The sequence below is a fragment of the Mustela erminea genome, chromosome 19 (assembly GCF_009829155.1).
Source record: "Mustela erminea isolate mMusErm1 chromosome 19, mMusErm1.Pri, whole genome shotgun sequence".
NCBI classification, from domain to species: Eukaryota; Metazoa; Chordata; class Mammalia; order Carnivora; family Mustelidae; genus Mustela; species Mustela erminea.
The window spans coordinates 32,813,222-32,841,208 of record NC_045632.1 but is presented as its reverse complement, the minus strand read 5'-3'; the positions used below and the strand labels follow the sequence as shown (position 1 = coordinate 32,841,208).

At 43.9% G+C, this 27,987-nt stretch overlaps 2 protein-coding genes across 2 annotated transcripts in view; both read right to left on the bottom strand.

Moving 5' to 3' along the window:
* LPCAT2 (lysophosphatidylcholine acyltransferase 2) overlaps nt 1-27,987 on the bottom strand; it is a 65,697-nt gene that overhangs the window by 12,113 nt on the left and 25,597 nt on the right. Inside the window, exons 9-11 of the mRNA XM_032324097.1 lie at nt 19,452-19,534; nt 16,965-17,090; nt 15,002-15,155 (exon numbers count right to left, since the gene is read on the bottom strand). Of these exons, the coding sequence (XP_032179988.1) occupies nt 15,002-15,155; nt 16,965-17,090; nt 19,452-19,534 (363 nt within the window). The remainder of the gene's footprint in view (nt 1-15,001; nt 15,156-16,964; nt 17,091-19,451; nt 19,535-27,987) is intronic.
* On the bottom strand, nt 1,333-5,249 carry CAPNS2 (calpain small subunit 2). Its single transcript, XM_032324098.1, has one exon. It carries the CDS (start codon nt 4,493-4,495, stop codon nt 3,605-3,607), a length of 891 nt encoding a protein of 296 aa, XP_032179989.1. The 5' UTR covers nt 4,496-5,249; the 3' UTR covers nt 1,333-3,604.

Sequence of the window (27,987 nt, the reverse complement as noted above, 5' to 3'; positions counted from 1 at the left end):
CAATGCCATCAAAATAATTCAGGGATGTTCACCTAAAAACAGAAGCTACTATGCAGTAGCCAACAGAAAAAAATCTTTGAGTCTTTGAAGATGACTACAAATCCAAAAGAGTACGATTATCAAAATCCAGTAAATTCTGCAGTTTTCCAGAGGAGTCTGGGAAGAGGTATTCTGTTTACTCAAATACGCTTATTAAGAGCGTATTTCCACCCACATACATAATTGCATTACCAATTTTCTCAGAATTAAATTGCTTTAATCCACTTAGCATTAAACACAGACACTTTTAAGAAGTAATTCTGAAAGCACCTCAAGATCAATAGACGTGTTAAATATCAGGGCCCTGCAGGTGTATCCGTGAATATTTTTTCAAGGCCCCAGCATAGGTTAGCTGTGCAATATTACTGATGAAATCTCTGGCTTAAAAAAAAAAAAAAAAAAGCAGTTCTGAAAAACACATGCACCACTTCTCAAGACATTTAAAATGTGACCTTTAAGATGATGTACACATTTAGAATATTCTTGGAGGTCTGCTCTTCTTAGGTACACAGCATACGTGCGTTAAGTACAGACCTACGTTCTTTTTCCTGCTGTTACAGGTTACAGAATCCCGTGGATCACATTAAGATAAAGGTGTTTTTCGAAATCATATGGGGTATTTTGAAATTTAAAAGATGGAGACTGTGCAACTTCACATGCTTTTTAAAATCGCTGAGTATTATTTTCAACTTACTACATCAATGGTATTGCTTCATGTTAGAAACTCAAAGATCATGGGATGGAATGATTCGAATCAAAGACCCTTGTCTCAGCCTATAAGGAGGCTTCCATGTAGAAATGACAAAATTAAAAAAAAAATCATCAGGTAAATATTCTTCCCCCTTATCTTGAAAATGTCAACTACTGGATAAAAACTAAGAAGTTCAGAGTCCATAGTCTCTCATGATTCACCTCCCCTAACAATCTGAGGGGTTTGAAGGGGCAGCGGGTGGGAGGTTGGGGTATCAGGTGGTGGGTATTATAGAGGGCACGGATTGCATGGAGCACTGGGTGTGGTGAAAAAATAATGAATACTGTTTTTCTGAAAATAAATAAATTAAAAAAAAAGACATACAAATGGCTATCAGACAGAGACTATGGACTCTGAAAAACAATCTGAGGTGTTTGAAGTGGTGGGGGGGTGAGAAGTCGGGTGGTGGGTATTATAGAGGGCACAGATTGCATGGAGCACTGGGTGTGGTAAAAAAAAATAATGATACTGATACTGTTATGCTGAAAATAAATAAATTAAAAAAATGTTCATCAAAAAAAAAAAAAAATACTAAGAAGTTCAATTACTCGTCAGGTTCTCGGTTCTCTGCAATGCCAAAGTTTTGAGTACTTGACAAAGTCTGGAGTTTAGACTGGATTTTCTAGCATTTTCTCTAATGTCTGGGGTGACCCATACAAACGTTATACAAATCCAGAAGAGAACAGAAGGGACATGGAGGTGACTTCAGGATGTTTTTGCCCTGGGCGGGCAAGAAGGGAATTGTAAGAGCAGAAAATCCCCTGACCCGAGGAGCAAGAAAAATACTTACTACCATCCCCCAGCACGATGCAACTGCCTTAACTTTCATAAAATATTTGGAAATAACAGGACCACCAGGGTAAGGCTCAGTTGCCCTTTCTGCAGCCATCATGTAGAAAGGTTAAATAATAAACCTAATGTTCTGAGGCCTTAAAAGGCACCTTGGCAGCTCTCCCCTTTCTTGGCTAGATGCCTATGCTCGCGCCTGACATATGAATGGGCTGATTCTAACATGGGGATCCTGAAATCAATACATGTGGATGTTGGCAGCAGCCTCCTTCTGGTATGAGCAGAGCTGGCTGGGCAGCCCACTGGAGCGAGCTTACACGTACAGGTCCCTCGCGGAAGGCAGACGCGGTCCCTGGGCCTGACTCTGCGCAGAAGGATACGCACGTAGTGTTGTATAAATATCCCATGAGAGTGACGATGGTGACAATGGTGAGCACGGAGACCGAAAGCCAACCTCTCCCAACTGGCCCTGGGGATTTCTCACCTGCCGCTGCGGACTGTTAACAGGAGAATGACATCAGTTCCAGAGTTAAAACTTTCCTTGAAATGGGTCAAAAGAGGAAGGAAGAATTGATCTTCAAACTCAGGAGGACCCTCTAAACTAGCCTTTGGAGAGGGAGGGAATGCACGGGAGTGGTGGGAACCAATTCAATAGCAGGGCAGGGGTGGGGTGGGGAGAGGGGAGGGTTACTGAGTCCTTGCATACACAGCCGCCGTGGTTCTGTCTACTTGCCTAGCTGGGCATTCTGGATTCTGCCCGCCCCATCATCACCGCCTGAATCAAAATGACAGAGCCAAACCAAGGGCCATACATACACAAGCAAGGGACGACAGCCCAGGCTGGTGACCTCGGCTGCTTACTGGAATCACCCGGGGAGCTTTAAAAATACTCGTCTCCAAGCCCCACCTCGAAAGATTGTTCTTCAATGCATCCGGAGTGGGACTCAGCCGTCAATATTCCTCAAGAGCTCTCCCTGTGATTCTGAATCACGGTCCGGACTGAGAACCCCTGTGACACTCAGCAGTACTTAAACATCTTTATATATCTCTAGATTCCTTTATATACCAAATAACTGATCACTCTATGCTCCCCCCAACACCTATTTTTGCTCCTTCGCTTATGCTTCTTCTGTCCACAGTTTCGCAAAAGGAACAACAACAAAGCATTCCTAGCTCTGAGGCAGGGCAAGACACGACAAGAGCCGGCCAACATGCGTTGGGCAAGCCCGATTTTGTATGAAGCGTGTGGAAGAATGATTGAGACTGACATATTGGGCTACGGGTCCACCCTTCATTCCCCGATGCCCTGACCCTCTTTACAAATACATCAAAACAAAACAAATTTGCTGCGTGCTTATTTTAGTAGAGAAACAGGACTAAAGAATTCTGGAATTTCAGACAGTCTCTCCATTGTTAAAAACTTATATATACTTCCCTTACGTGAAACTGCTTCTTTTCTCATTTCTGAACCTGTTTCTATACAGTTAAATAGGCTTCCAGGAAAACACTTTTTCTTTCTCTTTTTTTCTCTCTTTTTTTCATAATGGAAAGACCAGATGTGAAATTAAGAGAAAAACAGATTCTGAACATCACTCCTCCTCACCTTTTTTAAAGGGAAAAATAGATCTCTTGAGGGCTTTCTTGATTTACTCCAGGGTTTTCTTTTTTCAAGATTTCATTCTCAATGACAACAAGTTTCCTGCTTCTTGGAATTCGCTCACCAAATAAGCAATGCCCTATCAAAATCTATTCCAAGGGGGCTATGCCCCACGCCCCCCAACCCCATACATACATCCCTACACATCCAGTATCTCACAGAGCTGACATACAAACCACTCAGAACATTTCTCATTAAAAAAAAAAAAAAACTATTTTAATTGAGCACCAAGGGGCAGTCCCAGTTCAGAAGCTTGCAGGGAGATATATGAGCTCGCAGGAAATGACAACTCTGGGACAGGGCATCAGCCGCTGTGGGGACGGGAGGGCGAGGCTGTCAGGAGTCCTGTCCTCGGGGAGGGGCCGGCTTCAGGAATACATGGTCAGTTGCAGCCAGTCTTGGAGCGACACTTGAACCAGACCATCTGCGTCCCTATCCAGGGATCTGAAGGCACGGAACATGGCATCCAGGCGGACCAGGCAGCTGATGAAGTTGTTGAAATCCATGCTGCCATCCTCTTCTGCATAGCGGCGGACGATCATTTGGTAAAGCTGCTCGTTTAGCTGGAAACCCGCTGCCTGCAGGGCCTCACGCAGCTGGGAACGTCCCAGGAACCCAGAGTGGTCCCTGTCATACTGCCTATAAACACACTGCCACTTCTTGATGTTGTTCCAGAGGTATTTAAATTCTTCGAAGCCCAGCTTGCCAGTCGTGTCACTGTCCATCACGGACACGATGCTCCGGCAGGTGTCAAGGCTAAAGCCGTCGGTCTTCAGGTCCTTGTGCTTGGAAAGGACTTTGTTGAGAATATTCATTAGGTCGGTGGCACCCACCTCCATGTCCGGTCCCGCCAGCTGGGCAAACTGCTGTCGAAACCGACGAACTTCCTCACTTTCATTGGCCTCCACGGTCGTGAAATGCTGCTGAGTGGGAGGCGGTTCTGGGGTGTACTGAGCTGCCGCGGCCTCGCTGATGAAATTCACGATTCCTCCAACTATCCCTCCGATATTTCCTCCTCCTCCTCCTCCTCCTCTTCTCTGACCACCTCCTCTAAGAAGGCCTCCGAGAGCTTCTCCAAGACCTCGATCGGCCCCTTCCAATAAAGCCTTTGCAAGAAACATGCTTTTGGTTTGACAAGCAAGTGTGAAAGCTGCTGGTGTCTCGGAGGTGGTGTGGAGAGAGTTGAAATGGAGTCTCATTAGCTTCCAGGTGGAAGAACTGGCTTTTCTGTACCTGCTTCCAGGTAGACCACACCCCATAGTGCTGTCTCCCCTCCTACTGAAAGCCTGACTTCCATTAGGTCCTAGCACCTGCCTGTTTTTAGAGGGCCTCAAAATATTCGCGAGTCATTGTGCGTATGACAAATTATAAGAAATACTATTTTAAATGTAATATATTAAAATACACATTCACACCTTTCTCTACATCACTGATTTCTCAGCACCTGAAAGATGATAGGTGTTTTCCCAACCGGGGAAGCTAAGTGACTCCAAGATATCAAGAATTTCTTTTCTAAGGAATATTTATTATTAGTGCAGAATGGGGTTCTTGGGCTGTTTCTCCGATCCCTTTCTTTTAGTGAAGATTCCCCAAATCCAATGCTCTTAAGAAAAACCTGGAAGGGAAGGTTTTAAGATGCAGGGTCCCCTGGTCCCAGCCTCACAGAGTCTGACTCTATAGTCTGCTGTGGCTCTAAGGATCTCCATTTCTGGAATTATTTTTGGAGTATAACAGACACATAGAAAACCTTACAAGTCACAACTGGAGAGCTCGGAGAAGTTCATATACCATACACACCTATGTGATAACAGCCAGATCAAAAGATAGAATATGGCCATACGCTAGAACCTCCTCCTGCTTTCTAGTTACTCTTCCTTCCCCAGGGTAACCATTATCTCAACATCAAACACCATCAACTGATTGCCGTGCCCTGAACAAATGGAACCAACCAGTAGAGACTTCTCTGCATCTTGTTTTTAAAAATTTAAATATTTTGAATTTAAATGTCGAGAAACAGGGGCACCTGGGTGGTTCAGTGGGTTCAAGCCTCTGCCTTTGGCTCAGGTCATGATCCCAGGGTCCTGGGATCGAGCGCCATGTCTGGCTCTCTGCTCAGGAGGGAGCCTGCTTCCCTTTCTCTCTCTCTGCCTGCCTCTCTGCCTACTTGTGATTTCTTCTGTCAAATAAATAAATAAATAAATAAATAAATAAATAAATGATTTTTATAAATAAATAAATAAATAAATAAAATGTCTAGAAACTGTGGTGAAGTACACGTAACGTGGAAATTTACTGTCATAACTGTAAGAGTTCAGCTGAGTGGCATTAGGTACATTCATATCATTGTGCAACTGTCACCACTGTCCATCCCCAGAAGCTTTTTCGTCTTCCCAAACTGAAGCTCTGTCGCCATTAAACAGGAACTCCCTGTTCCCTCCTCCTGCTAGGACCTGGCAAGCCCCGTTCTACTTTCTGACTCTATGAATCTGACTGCTCTAGGGACCTCACATCAGTGGAAGCACATAGGATTTGTCCCTTTATGATGCGCTTCTTTCACCTAATGTAATGTGTTCTGGGTCCATCCATGTTATAGCAGGTGTCGGGATTTATTTCCTTTTTCAGAGCTAAATAATATTCCACTGTATGTATAAGAAACATTTGGTTTATCCACTTGTCTATTGGTGGATGCTTGGGTTGCTTCTACCAGAACTCTCAGATCATATAGAGTAATTTGGTTTTTAAGTTTTGGAAGAACCACCATACTGTTTTCCACAGTAGATATTATATATTCCTACGAATAGTGCACAGGGGTTCCAATTTCTCTACAGCCCAGCCAACAGCCCTCCCTTCCTTCCTTCCTTCCTTCCTTCCTTCCTCTCACCCCTCCCTCCCTTCCTGACTGGCCATCCTAATGTGTACGAGGTGGTAATATCTCATTATGCCCACTTCACAATAATTCAATCTCACTTGTTAAGTATGAGGACTTGGATTCAGTGTTTAGGAGATGAAGGCAAATACATTATTAGGGTTGCTGTGCTCAAGGATTGGGAACACCCACCAAAAACTAGTTGTAATTATAACCTGATATCTATATTCACATTTCTACTTTAAAGATTTTATCCATCCACTTGTCAGAGAGAGAGGGAGAAAGAACACAAGCAGGGGGAACACTAGGGAGAGGGAGAAGCGGGCTCCCCACTGAGCAAGGAGCCTGATGTGGGACTCGGTCCCAGGACTCTGGGATCACGACCTAAGCCAAAGGCAAACAATTAACTGACTGAGCGACCCAGGAGTCTCCCCCATTTCTATTAATACCAAACTATTACATTTGTATATAGTATTCTTCGGTATTTAAGTTCCACAGAATTCCATTGAAAGACAAAGTATTTGTGATAAGGAAAGAAAGAGTCAGGGAAGATGAGCTACTGGGGATATGTGGTGTGCTCTGTTATCCAGGACTGTGGGTACCCCAAAAAGGAGTGATGAATTCTGCCAAGGAGAACACTGACCTACACAAGAGATAACGTGCAGGCCTGATTATGAGCCAAGCCAGAGCTTTCTGCACAGACAAGGAATGTGAAGGGAGAGCACAGCAAAAATGCAGAGGAGCTAAAGGATGTGTGGTCTTTAAGAAACACTGCATCGTGATGACGGTCCATTCTGGGCTCAAGAGCAGAGAGGGGCAGATCCGCAGAACGGACTTGGGCTGGAAAGGGCTTTGAACTAACGGCCGCGTGATGGTCGGTCTCTCAGTGGGAGCTCTCTAGGCTCGAATGTGAAGTCAAAAGGAGAGAAGATGTGAAATTACACTGCAAGCTGTACAATTTCTAGAACTAAACAACCACTCTTGTAGTAGCTATCGTTAGGGAGGGAGCAGCAGCTGGGAGACCTTGCTCTCTTCAGGGCACGGGAGCAATGTGTCCTTCCACCACACCCTGTGGTTTGTGTATAACTCTCCAACCACTCGTTTTATGACACAATGACTCCAATATCTGGTCTCCTGGGCACAATGAAATGGCCTCTGTGAACACCAAAGGCCAAATGTCTTCCTTCACCACACAGAAGAAAGCACCCCAAGAGGACTGTCCTCCTTTTAGGGGATCACAAGGTCATCAGGCCTCAGACAGATGTAAACCCATTCACAGGAGCTGCTCTCGGAGGACATTACATGGGTTTTGTTTTTATAATATTGCAAATTAACTTGATAGCAACCACTGCCACATAAAACAAGCCTCCTCGTGCCCAGCTGAAGTGGTTTTCCCTGAGGTTTAAATTCAATTCCTCTCACTTATTTCCTATGAGATGGAGGGCATTTGGCTAATAGTTTCTCATAAGCCATCTTGGAATAAAAGACTCTTATTAGATTAACAAACCTTTTCTTCTCTGGACCATCGAATCCCCCGAGGCTATTTATTAGAACATTAATAACATCTTGGGTTGCCATCTGGGGGAACTCTACTGTCCATATTAGGATGGAAAAAGAGTAGGGGAAGAGGACACATCTGATGGATTCACGTGAAGGGGGAAAGTTACTGAATATAAAAAAGTAAAGAGAGAAACATGAACGCTAGTAGCCACATTCCTCATAAAGGCCTCAAGTTAGAAACAACCTGAATGTCCACCACCTGGTGCATAAATAAAACACAACATGTCAGGGTGCCTGGGTGGCTCAGTGGGTTAAGCCTCTGCCTTCGGCTCAGGTCATGATCCCAGCGTCCTGGGATTGAGCTCCGCATTGGGCTTTCTGCTCAGCAGGGAGCCTGCTTCCCCCCCTCCCTGCTCTCTGCTCTGCTTCTCTGCCTACTTGTGATCTCTTTCTCTGTCAAATATAAAATAAAATCTTAAAAAAAAAATACAAGGTGTCCACTTAACAGAATACTTTTTGGCAAGTAAAGAGGACAGATCACCTATACATGTACAGCATGGGTGAACGGTAAAAACTTTAGGCAAAGTAGTCAGAATCCAGACACAGGAGACCATCTACTGTACGATTCCATTACATGAAACGTCTGGAAAAGGCAAATCCACAGAGACCGAAAGTCTCTCTTCTAGACCAGGTCTCTAATCACACCAAAGGACTTACAACCCTGCTGTGGTTGCCTTGGGCTGGAAGAAAGCTGGTGGCAGGATCTAACCCTTAATGCCACCAGGGGACTCAGTGGGGTCCTGGAAATGTTCTCAAGTTGATTTATGGGGATGGTTGCACAACTTGGCACATTTACTCAAAAAATCATAGAACTGTAGGTTTGAAATGGGTGAGCGATAGGAAGTATAAAAAATGCCCCACGAACCCGTGTGTGTGTGTGTGTGTGTGTGTGTGTGTGTGTATCAGCCAACAATGCAGGTTGAAGTAAAAAGGACACGGACCAGCCGTTCTAGTCTCAGTCCTACAACTAACCAGCTGTGTAGCCTCGAGCACTCACTTCCTCTCTCAGGCTGGCTGCCTTCTGCAAAATGAGGAAGATGGGCAGTTGGATGTGAAAGGTCCCTTTAGCTCTAGAATTCGGGGAGTCTAGATCCTCACATGTCCTGAAATGGTGGTGGTGGCATTTCCTTTCCTTCTCCAGCCCAAGTGTTCTCATGCTGTACATTGAATGAATTTAACCTTCCTTTTTCTTGGGTATGGTTCCACCCCTTTTAAGGATATACTCTTATCCCTGCTTTGACGTATCATCTGGTTGAGTCTGGTTTTCACAACTATTCTGGGTGGCATCCTATCAAGTATGGTACACCTCCAAACAGAATGCCAAGGCGGGGGCAGCACTGAACCCAGAAGGAAATACAGCTCCCACTTGCTGCAAAGCCTTTCTGTCAAGAGGGGCTTTCGCCCAACTGCGGCATGATCTGGACCAGACCTTCCTAATTTATTGATGAGGATGTCATGTTGGATGAAATCAAAAGCCTTTCTCGAGCCCATACAGATAATATCTATTTCTTCTTCTTTATCATCTTTGACCGTCACTCTATCATAGGAGGAAATTAAATTGGTCTGACACAATTTGGTCTTTACAAAGCTCTGTTTTATCCTCCCTTGTGCTCATGGAGGACAGACATTGCTCACTTGTGCTTATGAAGAAAAAGTTAAGCTTTAACTCCTGCAGGCTCTTTCCTGTTCCTTCTAAGCATCTCCCAATTTTTACCTCAAGAGGGAGATTTCTCATGTAACAACACTCGGTGAAAGAAAATACTGTAATGGGCAGAATGGAGTAGCTAAGTCAACCTGGGACATGGACAGGGAAATGGTCAGACACATAGGACCACTGAACATTTAGGACAACACATACAACAACATAGAAAGACGAGTATAGCGTTTTTCTGTCAATTGCTTCATGTAAGTTATGGGTAGATTTCACATAACAAATGCTGATGAACTGAGATTGCAACCAATAGTTCTTTTCACATGAACTATGAAATACTATATTACAAATCAAACCTGAACTGGAAACTTAAAGGATAGAAGACTTAACTGTTGGTTACTGTTCACCTCTGCCACTGAAGACAGAAAGCAGCCACAGGCAAGACATAGACAAATGGGCATGGGTGTGTCTCAATAAAACTTTATTAGCAAAACAGGCATCAGGCAACAGGTATCTGGCCCAGTCCGCTGTAGTTTGCAGACTGCTGCTCTGTTTCCGAAGCTGATGAAGACAAAGCAGGTTGGTAAAGTTTAAGGACTGATAGATGGACTGTAGTCAGTCCTTAGAGTGACCACCGTTTAATTGGTAGGGAACCTCCCATCTGATTTAAAAGTAATTCTCTAACTCTTTCTTCTTGTCTTCCCTCTCTGCCTCTGGCCAATACCCTCCCTCGTTTCTACTGGTCTCATACTATCTGTCTTCACCGACTAGACAGACTCCTTTCTAACTCCTCAGCTACATATAGTCTAGCACGAGCTCATGCCTTTTTTACCAATAACATTGCAAAGCAGACCATCACCTGATAAAATTTAGATAAGTGGTTGTTCTCTCCATTCTGTAAAATAATTTTGAAAACCATCACGATTCTCCCTCTCTCGGCCTTCTAACGTGTACTTAGTTCTTCTGGCATTTACTACATCCTTTGTTTAACTGTTAGGCAGGAAAAGTGTGTGTGCCTTAGCACTTTGATAATCCAGCATCTTCGGCTATCGTAAACTTCTGTAAATCTTTTACTACCGTTTCACATTATGTGGAATGAATGCGTCTCTTTATCCTAAGTTCTTTCCTGCCTGCCTAGTTCTTGGTATTAGTTCCAGCATGAAGTCCTGAGTGCCAAGAATAACAAGCATCTTTGCTTGCCCCTTCCTGTTGGAGAGGGCAGGGTGCTATAGCGTGCAGATTTTCTGCTTTTGCTGAGAGTTGGGACAGGGTATTTTCGTGGCTTAGGTGACTGCGGGAAAATGGAGAGATCTTTCTGAGTGGGCTATGATGAACTTTTCTCTTTGATTGTACAAGCTGCCCTGAAAGTTTTGGACCATAAGTGCTATAAAGTAAAAAAATATTTACTATCTGGCTCTTTACAGGAAGAGTGTGCTGACCCCTAAATGTGGCTTGGTCATCAGCGCGTGGGCATACAGGTATTGATGAAATGTTAAACTGAGTCTATCAGGAGGTACAGTTAGAGGAGATGGAACTTGCCGCTAGTAAGAGGTGAGAGGCAGATAACACGGTGCCTAGTCAAGCCAGCACCAGGGGCAAGCTGCATCCCAAAGCATTTGAGGACTCTGTCTTACAGGTACATCGGAGACTGCTGACTCAGGAACACGGCTCTGAAGGAGAGCTCAGGGGACAGGCTTGCTGTCACAAACATCCTGAGACATGGTTAGAACCAGAAAAATGACTGTGTTATAATGACTTCAGGTTAGTTAGCGATGTTTCTTAATCCCACTAAAGAAGCTTCAATCCCTTCCGGAGTGCTGGCAAAAAGTCTCGTATTTAAAACTGAATTAATGAATATAAAAAATGTCAAGACACTGCTGTTTTAAACCATTGTCTTAGCCTTCAGCTCTGACTCATCTGGACATCTGACCCATCCAATGCGGAGAGTTCAGGATACGTCCATAAAAAATAAAGAAGCAAAATTCAACACAAAGATAAAAACGTTCGTTTATCTTTTTCAGAGAGATAGGCTCTCTCCAAAGGCAATGGTCCTAAAAACTAGAGAACTACGCCATGCTTGGGATGGCGAATGTCATGTTTTTGTGGGACCTTACTTGTCATCAGATTCCCCCAAGAACCTGAAAGGACATGTCAGGATGTCAGCAGGAGCCGAAGAGACAGTGTATTTTTTAGGGACAAACTGAGACAAGACCATTATGAAGTCTTTCTAGACCAGTCAAGACTGTACATGGGAAGAAGGAGCTAGGGAATGTGGAGAGATTTTCAGGTCTTTGTCCCATCCCCCAAATCCCAACACAACCTCATTAGTCTTGGGGGAAGACAGAGAGGCTGAGGGCAGCTGTCGGCACTGCAAACATTTACAGCTGTTGGAAGACCCACAGGAACACCCCGCCCTTTCTCGTTCCCACCCTTCCTCCCGTCTGACCCCCCACCCCTCATTAAGCATAGCGTTTAGCAAGATAAGCTACTCGGAGAGAAACAAACTGGCATTACTGAACTTCTCATCTTTCCCGTGGAACATTCCCCAGCTAGATGACTTCAAGAGACCCAGAAAACAAGCCTAGCCTGGGAGTTATGTGGGTATGTGCCCAGGGCGTGGCAACAATTGCATAATTTGCCTTCTCAAAACAAAGCACATCTTCACAGGCACAGACATGCAGAAAGGTTAGAGACGGAAAAGGAAAGACAGACAGACAAAGACAGAAAGGGGAAAGAGGAAAAAAGAAAGGAGAAAAGGAAAGGAGAGGAAGGAAGGTCCCATGCATGAGTCCCTCATTCTCCAGCCTATTTTCTCAACGTTCCGGTATGTTGGAGATCAAAAGAAAAGTGGCTGGAAAGACCATCTCGCGGTCTCCGGTGAGAGCCAAGTCACACTATACAAAGTCACACTCATGGTTGTAAGTGGCGTGTGTGCTGGTGGAAGCTGTCCATGCAGAAATGTGATTGGCCAACTTCGCTGCCAAGGCTCGCTGTAAGCTCTAGTTCCGAGTGAGTCAGCCAGGCTAACTGGGGGTTATTTCAATCCTTGTGCCCTCCCTTCCCTACTCCCAAATCTTCCCATCCTTAAGATTACCAGAGAAACGACAGGGATCATCAACCACTGAAAGACAGAACAGGTGTCCTAACGTTCATGGAATTGCCAGCAATGACACTATGACACCTGAAAAGGGACGGCAACCTCCACAGATACAATTTCCAGTTTTGATGGAAAATCCTGATGAACCGGACGTCTGAGATATGCCCTGCGTTTCCTCCTTAGCCCTCGTTTCATGTCCCATTCCCCTATCTCCTGTCCTGTTTGTTGATCCCTGTCATATTCCTTCCTGTCACCAAGTTCATATTTATAGAAGCTTCGTATAAAATTACTTGCCTGGTTTCTGGAGCCAAAAAGGAAGATGAGACAACATGAAGCTCACAGAGAGACTGGTAATAGTACCAGTAAGAAGTGCTTCTATTTTCCCAACTTGCGCAGTTATAGCCAATAACTTACTTCTCCTTTCTTCTAAACCTTCATTACACTTTCTAGGAGCTCAACTGCAGTGGCACACGACTGTTTCCGGGACAAGGGAAGATGGTCTGTGTGCTGCAAGCAAGCCAAGAACAGGGGACCAGGCACTCCAGAGAGAAGAAGATTGCTCCCCTGCATCAGGTTGAAGGATGGTTCGTCTCAGAGGTCAGAGAATGAGTCATTAGGATCATGAGTACCCAGTGCTCTGGGTAAAGAGAGAAAAAAAAAAAAAAGTGTCCTGGTTTCTGTCATCAAGCTATGATTTCTTTGCAAAATCTTTTCCCAGTGGTCCACAGAGAACCGAGACTTCTGGAGCCAGCCAGGATGGAAAAAGCCCGGGCGAGCCCATCTCTCCTTTCGATTACAATTAGAAATTCTAGTCAAAATACAAAAGGCAACCACCTGTGGACAAACTGCCGTAGAAGGAGGATTGGTGAGGAGAGCCAAAACTAAAGAAAAGTCAGTAAGACAGATAACCACGGAGGACTGAAGGCAGCAGGACCTCATTGCTAACCTGTTGAAAGGGAAGGACTCTCGAGTCAATGCTATTCACAACAGAAATATCCTTTAAGGGGGCACCTGGGTGGCTCAGTGGGTTAAGTCTCTGCCTTTGGCTCAGGTCATGATCTCAAGGTCCAGGGATTGAGCCTCGCATTGGGCTCTCGGCTCAGCAGGGAGCCTGCTTCCCCCTCTCTCTCTGCCTGCCTCTCTGCCTACTTGTGACCTCTCTGTGTCAAATAAATAAATAATAATAATAAAAAAAGAAATATCCTTTAGGAATGCATGCAAAGTCAAGTCAATCTCAGATAAGACAGCAACAAGATCACAATCCTAAGTCTGTACCCCCAGGGAAACGAAAGCCTAGATTTATTTAAAAAAAAACCTACAGAAGAATATTCATAGTTTGTATTCATCATGGCCCCAAACTGGAAACAAACTGAAATGCTCCTCCATTGGGGACTGGGGACTCCGAGAATGAGGCGTCCATACAACAGAAGGCCACTCAGCAAGGAAAGGGGACACATTGTTAATATGTGCAACTGCATGGCCCAATTTCAGATGCATTATGCCGAGTGAAAGAAGCCAGACTCAGAAAGGTCTACACTATCTGATTCCATTTACATGGCATCTACAAAAGGCAAAGCTACAGAGGAGAAGTGATTGCTGGGGGTAACGGGGGGAGGGCAAGGATCTCACTACAAAGGGGGTGGCTACAGCTGTTTCTTGCAGGTGTTCTGTATCTTGAATGGAGTTACATGCCTTAGTTCATTTACGAACACTCATAATACTGTCACCAAAAAGATAAACTTCATTGTCAACTTTATACATTAAAAAAACACATTAAAAATTGAGAGCTTGAAATCTTGATACAGCTTTCTCAGGGAAACTTTCTGACAATTCGGTTATCTAACTGCTTGTACTTACATCCTCATAAGCAGAAAATCATACCTCTAATATAATGGCGAATGGTCAAGCTTTACTTGCAATCTTTGTCATAAAATGTTACTTGAAAATAAAATCCATTTGGTCCTCACATGTCTTGGGGGCAGTCCAGAAGCCTTCAGGATAGGCTAATACCACCTCTGTCGTCCATGAATGAATTTTGACATAAAGACTTAGGTTCTTGGGGCACCTTGGTGGTTCAGTGGGTTAAAGCCTCTGCCTTCGGTTCAGGTCATGATTCCGGGGCCCTGGGATCGAGTCCTGCATTCGGCTCTATGCTCAGCAGGGAGCCTGCTTCCCCCTCTCCCTCTACCTGCCTCTCTGCCTACTTGTGATCTCTGTCTGTCAAATAAATAAATAAAATCTTTTAAAAAAAGACAGATTCTTGCTAGTTATAGAAGCCTTTCCAATTCTATATTACAAATGTAGTTTTATGGTCACACTATTTATTTCTGACCTGGTGTTTAAAATAACTAGATACCATCATAATTGTTGCAACACACACACACACACACACACACACACACACACACACTTATATTACTACCGCTGCTACAACTTAAGAGGGAAAACCAGATCATGAAATTAAACTTGGGCTCAGTCTTGCTTCCTCTAACAGTCACCTGCCGAGTTTTTCTAATGACCTACTGATTTATGCTCCCTGGAGACCGGCAGAGTAAAGATGTTTGGGCACTAGAGATGACATTGTAACGTACCCTGTCAAAGAGTGCAAAGAGTTGTCTCAGGACATCTGAAACAGGCAGCTTCAAATACTCCGCAAATTCTTCAATTCCGATTCGTCCTCCTTTTGAAGAACTTGCAATTACTGCGTACTCGTCCAACTGCTTACGAACACCATCCCAGTCTAACCTAGACAAACAAAGACTCATGAACACGTGTGGTCAGCCCTTTACCACCCACATGGACATTTTAAGAATGGTGTTTGAGTCACCGTCTGAAGGAACGATATCTTAAGTGTTATATCTGGAAATGAGAATAAAATGGGTATTTTAGAGTACTTATGGAATGTGTACACAGGCTTCTGATTTTTTGGAAGGATATTAGTGAGACTGTAGTTTTCTCAAAGACCTAAGGAAGAGGGAAGTAACTGAGAACAGGAGCAGTGTGGGGAAATAAGAAATGACTTGTGAAAAGAAAGTAAGAAATCGTATTTGAATCTAAATATTACTTAGTACTTATTGGGTTGTTTAAAAAAAAGATGCAATTCTAGGGGCGCCTGGGTGGCTCAGTGGGTTAAGCCTCTGCCTTCGGCTCAGGTCATGATCCCGGGGTCCTGGGATCAAGCCCCGCATCGGGCTCTCTGCTCAGCGGGGAGCCTGCTTCCCCTTCTCTCTCTCTGCCTGCCTCTCAGCCTACTTGAGATCTCTGTCTGTCAAGTAAATAAATAAAATCTTAAAAAAAAAAGATACGCAATTCTTGCTTTTAAAAGTTTCTAGGCTGATGATGAATTCGCATTGCGCAAAATGTTGGGATAGGGAGATTCATTAGATGACACACATTTCCTCCAAGCGAAGTTCTAGAACACTGAAACACCGTAATGCCAGAAAACGTACCATAGCTCACATCACATCCTGTCTTTGTCTTGTCCAATTAAACAGGTGACCTAACACATGCTGCGCTCTTCTGTATCTGATTTCAGTAACTACCTAAACTTTTCAAATGAATCAAATTACACGAATTTTGTGAATATAATATCAACCATGCTTGTTACTTAGAAGATATGAATCCTATTTGCTCTATCAGTTATCAAAATATTATCTCCCAATATTGACCTTTAATATAATAACCAGTTCTGTAGCTCTCTCCTTGGGAGGATGCCAAAACCTACTGAATCAATATATTCTGCAAATCCATATATGCTGAAAACAGAATGAACAGTAATAAGGGAATCAGTCGTGATACCTTTCAATAGCAGATGGTTCAAAGGCGTTGTTTATAAAGGTACAAAGAAGGGGTTTTGCCATAAAAAAAAAAATGCACCCTGAAGAGAAAGGAGGTTGAGGGTAAGTATTTAAGGGGTCGGAGGGTCAGAATTGCTCCCCCACAAATCAATTGAGACTTCACAGGAGGTCTGACCGCCACCTGGCAGGACCATCTAATTAAGTCATCCTTTTTGAAAGGGGGCAACAGGACAGACTGACTGCTCTGAGACACTTCTGAGAAGGGCAGATCTGTGCTGGTCCACACCGACTATCTCTTGGGCTCCTCCTATGACCAGCACCCATGCTTCTGAGTTAACCATTTTTTTTTTTTTTTTAAGATTTTTACTTATTTATTTGACACACAGAGAGAGATCACAAGTAAGCAGAGAGAGTGAGAAGCAGGCTTCCCGCTGAGCAGAGAGCCCAATATGGGGCTTGATCCCAGGACCCTGGGATCATTACCTGAGCCGAAGGCAGAGGCTTAACCCAGTGAGTCACCCAGGCACCCCCTGAATTAACTGTTCTTGAAAAAAAAAACACAACTAGGTGAACTACATGGGAGATGAAATCACAGTCCTGGTTTCCTTAATAAAAAAAAACCCGTGGGTTCTAGAGCCACAGGGTCTAGAATAAATGCTCTAGAGCTGAGCATGAATGAAACTAGAGAAAAGAAACAAGACGTGAAATCTCTGGGGGGCGCCTTTATGAAAGTGTAGCAATTTAAAAACATACTTACTTCAATTTCTGGCTTATTTTGGTAAATTCCACCAATCCAGCCTCCATAGGCAATGTCAGCTGTCCTGCTGAGATCATTAATCTGCAGTCTTCGTAGGTATGGTCTGTTACTGGAATTCCCAAAGCTCTAAGAAGCATTCAAAAGCAAACAAATTCAATTTATTTTTTTTTTAAAGGCAATGATTTTTTCATCAGGCCTAAACTGGTCAACAAACATCAGTAAATGGAAAGTAGTTACTACTTTTCAAGGCAGTAGCTTTGGCTTATTATTGCCAAAGAGACATACTTCTCTTCTGCACAGACTTCCTGTGGCCGAGTTAATTCCATTCTGTCTGCAAGCTTTGGTGGGCTGGTCATTTTGTTTTGTGTTTTAACTGGGACCGTGATACTAGCTGACTTCAGCTTGAAACTAGCTTCAATCGCTAGCTTTTTCATCTCTCAAACCTGGAGATCATTACTTGCTACATAGCAGTCTTCTGAAAATATGAAAGAGAACTGAGAATAAGCTCATTAGTTCTTCCAAACCTAAACATCGTCCATCCTCAAAGGAGGGCATGATCCCTCCTGCTCAGAGGTCTAATAACTTGATTTGAAAAAAACAGATATTAACAACAACTTGAAAAAAACACTAAGTCCTAAGAAAAAAGCCTGAGCGGTACCCAAAATAATTTCCTGAAGGTTCCTTTTCACAGAACTTTTATTCACAGATATTCAGTGTGAATCCTAAAGTTCTGTCTTAAACTATTTTTGTTGATTTTGTTGAATCACTGTTAAGAATGTTACATTTTCAACAGATGCAGTAAGAACAATTTTTTTTTCTATCTATAACTATAGGCTGTTTTTGATTTAAAAATATTTTGGTATATAAATATTTTTATTTGGGAAAATAAATATTTTAAATATTTCAGGAATTTATAATTTATAATCCTAGACAGTAGAGATGCCCTTTAAGAGCTTGGGGTTTGGGTAATAGGGAACGTGGATTTGAGTCCCAGCCCAGACCCTCACTACCTGCTATGATCTTGGGCAAACGGTATCTCCCTCTGAGTCTCACTTTCCTTGCTTGGCTCCAAGAGTTGCTATGAAGATTTTGTTAGATATCCTGAGTAAATGGCCTGGCACACTATTGGGTAAATATTCATGATGAGTCACATAACACTGCTGATTTGCATCTTTCTATTTTCAAATGCTTCTGTCATATACTTTTCCGCCGTGAGACTCATGATCACCAAAACTAGGAGAAAGGCAAGGCAAAGACTTTAACTCCGACTTTAAATACTAGGAAAAGGAGCCACAGACGGCCTTGTCCATGGTTGTGGAGCTCATCGAGGTCTTTCTTCCTCTTTATTCAAGGCCCTTTTGGCCTCCATGCCTCCAAATTCAGGAAAAGCCTGCCTAATCAACCCGCCACTCTGTTTCATAGACATCTTTTGGGAAGTCCAACTTTCTGGTATGAATTCTCTCAATTCCTAAAATCGATCTTAGTCCCTAACTTTCGGACATAAGCTGGTATGGAAAGAGAAGAAAGGGAAGAAAAGCAACTCAAAACAAATTTTGTAGCCAGTCTAGAAGCTGGGAAAATCAAGTACATGTAATAAAAAAAAAGGTTTTGAGCATTTGAACACTTAGACTGTTGTGAACATATAGTCATTCTGCTGTGAAATATGAATTTATGTATATACTATCTTGTTTATAAAACCGAATTCCGCTTGGAAGCTAGATTCAGATTTCTCATTTGGATTTTTACTAGGAATACATACTACTGGCCTACCCGTGCGGAGCTCACTAACTGCAATGAGAAGGGGAAGCTGCTGCCTGGTGTCGGGTGCACACTGGGAAGGCTCTTAGGGCTGTCTGGGTGGTAGGTCGGTACAACACTCATTCTTTCATTACAGGATGAAAGGTGATTTATCTAATCAGGATCATGGCCAGCTAAAACTCCTTTAAGTGCTGGAAAATATTTGCTTGATGTTTACAGTTTACGAATTCTAAATTTACAGGCGTCCCTTAATGGGGGTGACTTTCCTCCCTTTTCTGTGCATCTATTGCCTTCCCTTGCAAACTTTCTCCTTTGTGTGGCTATAATCACTAATGCTTTTGAAACACCCGGCCTTGGCAGCTCTGTGGAGACGGGGACCCAGAAGGCGAGCCACGAATGTGTGACAGAGACAGGCCAGCTTAGAAGAACCCACCCTGCGGAAGTCACTGGCTGGTCTCTCCTGCTTATTGAAGCCTCCCTGCTCCCCTTCTGGCAAAGACCGGGGCTTTGAGTTTGGGGCTGCATCTGGGGAAAATGTTTGTAGATTGTCTTTCCGACCACATATCCCAGGCACGTTATTTTACTTACCAGAATGAGGTAGGGAATGAGGCCGTCAGGATGAAATGAAACAAAACAAAACAGAACACCCAAATCCTAAAACTACATGAAATGCCATTGACCAATCATTTAAAAACAATTTGCTGATGGCGATTACATATAAACACTTACTCTGCCATTAAATTCCGGACTCTACCAGCAAAAAGGATAGGATCACTTTTTTCTTCATCGTTTGGTACCTGAACAGGTAGAAACTGAAAGACAAGCATTCCTTTCCATTACAACAGTGAGGCCTCGGATGCTACATGGCACATATATTAATCTATAAGCTAGCTATCATTATAGTAACTCCGCCCACCCCCCCGCCGCCCTTCCGGCCCATAGGTAATATGCTATCGTGGAAAGAACACTGTGCTTGGATTCAGGGGCTCTGCAGCCAAGCCCTGGGTCTTTCTGTGTGTTCACGAGGCTGTCCCTGGTCTTCTTCACTGTCGCCTGGACTTTGACGAGAGGGCAATGATCATCCACTTGCCCAGGTTGTGATGAGGACGAACTGAGCCACGGCCCAGAATTCTGGAAGCTGTAAAGCTGTAGGTAGGAAGACCTTCTTCTCCACACTGCATTTCCTAGCCCTCTGTGTGAAAACGTCAGTACAGGTAGTAGCTTGTCACTTATGGTTTATCTTCCCTACCCACTCCCGTGCAGGTGGCAGTTTATTGTTTGTTCAAGTGTCATGTTTTGTCATTTCTTCAGTTTTCTTTTAACCCTTAGTATGGGCTGTCTAGCTTTGGCCCAACACTGTGTTTTGCTTTATCGTTTTAAATCTTACTTTTTTTTTTCTCTACTTGATATTTGGTGGTGCCTCATTGGTGCCATCCTTGTTTTATTTATAGTTTTTGAACATTAATGAGATTGTGGTGCTATATTTAAGTTCCGACATCGTTTTTGAGCACCTACCATTAACCCAGGCAAGATTAACAGGACTGCATTCCTGCTCCCAAAAAAGACCCATACTTTAAAAGACAGACCAACACAGCATGTGCTAAGGATCATTACCCTCAAGGACAGGGCTCAGAAGTTTCATTAAGTGAGCTTAGTGTTATACAGGCCACATGGCCAGGGCTCAGCCCAAGTTCGGTCAGATTCTAAAACCCTTGTTTTCCCCACTAACCCATCCTTCCTGGAATATGAGAGCGAGGGATAAGAAATGATTAATTTGGCTGGGGGGCAGGGAAAAACAGCCAAAGAGGCTTTACAGAAGAGCTAATACTTGACCTTGCCAGTAGCTACTGTTCATTGAAATCTAACCAGGAACCAGGCACTGTGCTAGGCACTTTACATACCTTATTTCATTTCACCAGTCCTCCCAATTTTTGTCCTTAGGATTGGGGTTCACAAAGATCAAATGATTTGCTCAAGTTTTCATGGCCCACTTACATTCAACAAATATTGCTTTGGCACCTACTGTATACCAGATGCTGCACTAAGCCCCAAAGGCAGGACAAGGAAGCCCCTACCATCAAGGAGCCCTCAGGGAGGTGGGGTAAGAAGTCATGACAAATGAGTCAAGTCCACCAGTAAAAGCTATCATCCATTAGGTACCTAATGGATGTTGGGTTATTTATAAGATTAATTCTCCACAATTCCTGGAGGCCAGCTTTACCACTTTCATCACTTGGGTGGAGAAGGGCTTGAAGAGGCTACTCCATGTAGCCAAGGCCACACCCCAGTGGCAGGACTGTGATTTGAAAGAAAAAGAAAGATCTGTATAAATAACACCACTTCTGGACTCCTGTGGACCTGTTTTCAGATCTCGTTAGTCACGTTAAGACGCCTCTGGGCAAGGGCGATGTGGAGATGAAGTTTGAGCAAGGGAGTGTGGTGACCAAGGCCAAGCTTTTGAGCGGAAATCTCCGCGGTAGGGAATGGCTGAGCCAAAGAGGAAAAGGCTAAGAGCAGGGAGTAGCCCGGGAAGCTACGGCAAGCACTCGGTGAGAGAAGAGAGGGCGTGCGGACGCAGAGGACAGCAAGGAGGCAAGTGGCATTTTAGGATGACATGGATCCGAATCACGGGACAGCTTGCTGTGTGACACGTACCGCGATGAACATTCTCTCCCACGGGATTGGAGGGATGCTGCAGAAAAAGCACTCGGCCTGGCTGTGGCCTTGGCTCTGCCATAAGATCCTGGAAAAGTCATTCAGCCCTGACAGGGCTGAATCAGGTCTGAATCACTGAGGTCACTCAGTGCCCTCTCTTGCCGGATCCAAAAGTTTGGCTCGATGATTTCAAAGTCCCTCTCCAACTGGAATTCTCCATCTAGCTTTTCACTCAGGATCTACTCTTCAAGATGGAAAAATAAACTAAGCCACCAGAGGTCCCCACAATACTTCTCTATCTAGGGCCACAACAGATCTTTGCAAATCAGTATTTCTCAAAATGCCCTCCATCCTGTTCTAGATTTTCCTCTCTTGTATTTGCTTCATATGAAATCCAAGGAAGAAAATGGCATGTTAAAATCAACATTCATAAAGTCTCTAACAACATAAAATGATAGTTTTAAGCCACCATATAATTCTTGATTAAAAAAAAAAAGCCACATGATTGTTTGTAACATGCTTAATTTGTACCGAGAAAACCCTGAAAAATAAATTGCTGCTACAACTGTTAACCAATACAATGAGCTGTGGGTTTAATTCCTTTTAGTGCAGGTAATATTTTCCATAAAATGGTTTTTAATAACCCTCATATTGTACGGCATTTTGTTCTCGAAGAAAATTCCACGGAGAGTACAAAATAATTAAAAAACTGGATTTGACCCTCACGGGCCTTGGAGGCCCCCCATGCCTCCTGAGAAGCAATACAATGGAAATTCTCATAAAAAGTCACTTCTCAGAGTAGATCTTGCCTTCTTTTTCACATTTCTATTTCATATGTGGTCATTTAAGGCTCACAGCAAAACCACATCTTTTATTTGGGAAGGAAGATCGGCTGAAGGCAGAGGAACATGATTGCCATTGTCTACTACTGTCCCCTAACACATAGCTCGATACCCTAGTCACTTCAGGACCCCCAATTTTCCTTTCCACCTTCCTCTTCTCTCATTATCCCGAGTGTCCACACAGATGGTTCATCTGACCTGTTGCTCTCACAGCCCCTTCACCTGGCCACATGGGTTCTCAGCCGTGCCTGGGACACAGAGACAATAACAATGACGATGGCGGCCATCTCCTCTGATGAGTTCTTGTTCACTTCTCTAACCCGGTCCCACACAGTTGTGAGAACCTGCTGGTCACTCTCAGGACCAGGCCTGTCCCTCTTCCTCCACTCCCTCCTGGTAACAGCTGGCTTCCTGTCTTCACTGGATTTCCCTGTCAGCTTTCTGTCACCTAGGATCTCCCCCTTCTGCCACATTCATGGCGCCACTGCAAGCCGGTGATCACCTCTCCTGCTCCTTCCTTCCCACACCGTGAGAGACAACTGAGGGGTGCTAAAACGAAGGGCCATGGTCTCATGGGTTGAGTCTACCACAAATTCATGTCATGTTCCACAGGGTCTTCATGGCTGCTTAAAAATTACATTATTTTTCCAAGACGACCATACTGCCTCCAGATTCAAAAGTGGTTCTGTTTGTTTTGCGGAAGGTCTTCCTTTATCTTCTCACTCATGCCCATGTGCCCCCAGATGGGATCTTAATCCTGAGTCTGTTTCCTTTATGTCTCCGTGACACGTGAGGATCACGTGACTTGACCTGACCTCGTGGCTGCTTGGGGTGTGCCTTTGGGACCTGCTGCCATCATAGTTTAATGTTTCGGACACAGTCCATGCTTCTAGGGGCCCGATTCTCCTTTCCCCTTAATGGCACTTCACGCTCAACTTTAGAAAGAAAATTGTGAAAGAGTTCAGGACAAACTATCTCATAACGTACCACTTTGGTGCACTGATTATTTTGAGGTAAAGGCACTTGAAAAATGGCAAATGCGGAGACAGGTTTTCTCTGAACTTCCCTTACCTGCCTCAAGTCAGCTCCTCCAAAAGGAACTCGGTTGTCATAAATTCCTTCCTAGGGGACTTTCATCAAACAGGGAGGATGGACTCTTATCCCAGGAGATGGGGCTGGAAGGTGACATCACACCAAGACAAGCTTTACCGCGCACTATCATAGCTCCCAAGCTATTCTTCCCAGGGTCCATCTGTCCTTCCTGATGGTCACGGACTCTCCCCTGAGCGGTCAACATCTCCTTCCCCTTCCTCACCACTTTCTGGGGCATTCACTTTTTATCCCCTTGGATGCCTTTGTGTACATATTAAAAATGGATAAATCTGTATACGAATCTGCCTGAGGTGAGATCGTTTTACAGATCCAGCTATGGAACATAGGTGGGTAGAGGAAAGGCTCGCCTTCCCCACAAAGGCCCACGTGAATGTCTCTAATTCTTTTCCATCTCTCCTGAGACTGGCCCCCAGTGCCTCTGCCCTCTTCACTCGAGGGTGCGCTGGTCCTCTGCCTGCCAGCTCTGCACCATCATGTCCCATATAAGGAGGCGGCTAACGGATGTGTTGCCCATAGGAACACTCCCTTCTGCCCTTCTGGTCCCACAGTGCTCCACCATCTCTCGGGCCATAGGCTACACACAAGAAAAAGTCAGAATTCTTCAGCCTGTTTTGAAGGCGCTCAGATATCCAGAGCCAAACCTTCACATGAACACTTGGGACCAGAAAAGCTGCTTTATTCATTGTTTCCTGACCACACTGAGCACATTCCTTTCTACTAAATAAATGATTGTAAAAAAAAGGAGAAGGACTGATGAATGATGTTACTACCAACAGCCTTTCCTTTCTCCAAGTAACAGAAAAGGATTTCATGAGTAGGTCTCCACAGATGTGCCTTTCTGGTTCTTCCCATGATTCTTCTGTGATGGCTTCAAAAGAGCAAATGCGAACAAAGGAAGGTATTTGGGAACTAACATTTGCTGCTTTCTTCCCAAAAGGACAGAACAATTGAGATGGTGAGGGAAACAGAAGTGCATGCTTATTGAACACCTACCCCATGCTCCCACTTACGTCGCCTTATTAAATGCTAACCACCCTAGAAAAGACGTGTTACATCCGATTTTCCCCGTGAAAACACGGGCTCATTTACTCAAGCACATACAGATCAGTAGCAGCAGAATTGGAACAAAACCCTAGCTAGTACTCTTTTCTTTTCTTTTCTTTTTTTTACAACACTCCATTTCTCAGGGTGCCTGTGTGGTTCAGTGGGTTAAGCATCCAACTCTTGATTTCGGCTCAGGTCATGATCTCAGGGTAGTGGGACTGAGTCCCAGGATGGGTTCCGTGCTCAGTGCGGAGTCTGCTTGAGATCCTCTCTCTCCCTCTCCCTCTACCCCTCCTCCCCCACCCCAATCATGCAGTCTCTCAAAGAAAATGAAAATATAGATATAACGCTCCATTTCTCTGGTACTACTTAGAAATTTCAGAATTCTACCAAGTTCCAGAAGAAATTAGCTTTGTTAGAACAAGTACATGAACGGGCATATATGGGTTTTGCGTGTGTGTGTGTGTGTGTGTGTGTGTGTGTGTTCATGTAATAAAGGTTTTCTAAAACGTCCATTCATTTTAAATTCAAAACTATAAGACAAATCATTTTCATGTGGTGGCTCTGAGTACAATGGAGACACAGCCTAAGAAGGAGGAAACAGACTGATGGTCGCCGTGAACGCCCTGTTCCCATTCATTAAACCAGTTGCTGCTCACATAATGCCTGAGAGTCCAGTTTTGTGTGGATCCTCTCTCATGAGATACAACTAGCAGGCTGTTGATTTCTGTCACATTTTGGGATGCTTCCTAGTAGCTATCTCCTTTCTTCCTTATGCCCCTAAGCCACCTGCTTATAAAGGCATCCTTGGGAAGGAGCTGGCCAATAAAAGAAACCACTAAAAGACACTTTACACACACCCACTAGTCCACTATGACCCAGAGGATAACTTTCAGTAGAACCTTCCGTGGATACACGTGACCCCATTGTTCAAGGATGCCGGAAGATCTATTACAGAGGGCGCGCGGTTTGGAAGTGATTATACTTTTAACATTCAAGAGTCAAGAAAATGACGGTCTTTTTGAAAATAAGTCTCTGTCGAGGAAGCAGAGAGGGAGCGGGGAGAGGAGATGAGGAAACACCCCTCAATATGACACTCCGTAGATTTTAATGATCCAGTGATTCTGGGGACTACAGAGTTGGAAATGGTCATCAGTGAGGGACGACTTGTAAAAAATCAAAGAATAAGGCCTTCTGCATCCTGAGACTCAGCAGGACAGAGTCTAAAAGGACACCAAATGATCCACTCAATTAACTTGAGTGGTTTAAAAAACCACGAAACTAAGACCAAATTCTTGAATGACACATCTTCAACCAGGCTTACCTAATATTCACGAAGTTCTAAAAAACATGCAAAAAAACAATAACTAGGATTTCCACCAAGTTTTGTTTTCTTTTTAAAGTGGGCTCCACGCCCAGTGTGGAGCCCCAGTGTGGGGCTTGAGCTCATGATCTGGAGTACAAGACCTGAGCTGAGATCAAGAGTCAGATACTTAACCAATTGAGTCACCCAGGGGCCCCGATTTCCAATAGTTTTAAAGTACATGGAGGTGGTGGTGGGCAGGGGAGGGGGATTCTGAGTAACCAAGTCACCTGACATTGGTGCAACTAAATGCACTGAGCCTTCCATGTAAGCTCCATGTGCGGCAGCTCAGGCCAGGCCTCCTCGGACATAGTACAAAAAGCCTGGAGGCTGTGCCCAGATCTCCAGAGTTCTGAGCTGGGTGTGGATACACCCAGCCCCTGACAGGCTGTGGGATGCATTTTTCAGTTGAACCCAACCTAGGAGGAATGAAAATATTCAAAAGTCATAAAGTAGCGAGGAGTGCCCAGAGTGAAAGGTTGCACCGTAAATCTAAAATAAATATAATTAAACTAAGAAGACGGAACTGAAAGGCCACCCATTCCCATCCTCTTGCCATGTGCCACAATTCTAATACATTGAATCTCACCGATTCTTCTATTCTACACAGGCTGGTAGCCATTTTGTCTGTGATGTTATCAAGGGATATATTCTTTGCCAGGAAATATTACACAGACTGGTCTAAGAACTGGGTGGAAAAAGCAGATATTGTAATAAGAAAGGAAGGAAGGCCTAAGGAAGGAATAAAGAGAAAAGAAGAAAGAAAGAAAAAGAAAGAAGGAAGGAAAGGTAGGAAGGTAGGCAGGCCGGCCATGACACAGAAAGGAAATGTGATAATAATGTTCAGGGCAAAAAGAGAAGAGCACTTTGCCTACCTCTGTTGTAACAATTTGACCACTGACACATGTAGACAAAAGAAGTACAGTTCTGGGGCACCCGGGTGGCTCAGTGGGTTAAGCCTCTGCCTTCAGCTCAGGTCGTGATCTCGGGATCCTGGGATCAAGCCCCGCATTGGGCCCTCTGCTTGGCAGGGAACCTGCTTCCCCCTCTCTCTGCCTGCCTCTCTGCCTACTTGTGATCTCTCTGTCAGATGGATAAATAAAATCTTAAAAAAAAAAAAAAAAGAAGTATGTATGTGTATTTCCATATCTGTTGCTAGATCTTGTTTTAGCTGGGGAGGGGTACGTGGTTAGGAGGAGCATATATACTATATATACAGTATCTTTCAAATTTGCACAGAAGACAGCGTGGCTGTTTCAAGTATGAGTTTTCTTTTCTTCTTTTCTTTTCTTTTTTTTTTAGAGAAAGAACACAGGGCTAGTTGATCTGAACAGCTGTTAAAGAAGGAAAAGCCTGCTTGGAGTACTTAGAAATAATACAATATTACTTCGTGATAGGGTCCCCCAGAATGTTTCCTCTAGAATACCTGTTTCAGGAGGTATCCAGAGAAAAAGGGGTACTGTAGTCAAACCACCTCAAAGATAATGACAGCTCTTGAGAAAAGAAATCTGATTCATTGTGTTTACCCTGGTACTTCTTAAACTAATTATTAGGGTACAGATTAGTGTTTTTCTCTAGAAACATCTATGCACATTTCAAGAACGAATGTTTTTTGGTCACCCTGATAGATACTAAGTTGGTTTTAAATGTGGGGAAGTGTGGCATATAATTAAGAAACATCTTTTCCTGGCAGGCAGGCAACCTGCAAGTCTCAAGAAAAATTTCAACCATGGTGAGACTCATTTTGAGATAAAATTTGCCCTCCTGTGCCATTTGGTATTACTGACAACCTCTACATGGCTAAATGACTAAGCTATAAAGCAAAGTAAGAAGAGTATTCTCGTGACTTAAATTCCAAGTCCCGTCACTTGGAATGTGGACCCCCACTCAGGATTCTGAATTATATAGCAAACTTCACGTTCCCATTACCCAATCTATGGATGCAACTGGAAAATGAAATTAAGAGTCTGCCCCACCCTCTGACCCTCTCTCTTCAAAGGCGACCTGAGAGCATGACCAAAACCAACTCAATTCTGCGTTGAGGTGTCCAGTCTGCGTCATTCCTAGAATCTGAGAATGGTTCTGGAACCAACCTTCAGAGTCTTAAAAATCTGGTCAGAATTTTCGGGAAGATCGAATTACTCCCCCACCCACTGCCTGCCACTGCAACTCCACTTAAAAGACTGCCTTGTTCATGATGATATGAGCGGCCTCCCAAATAGAATTTCCCCAGGCCTTCTGCGTGTAC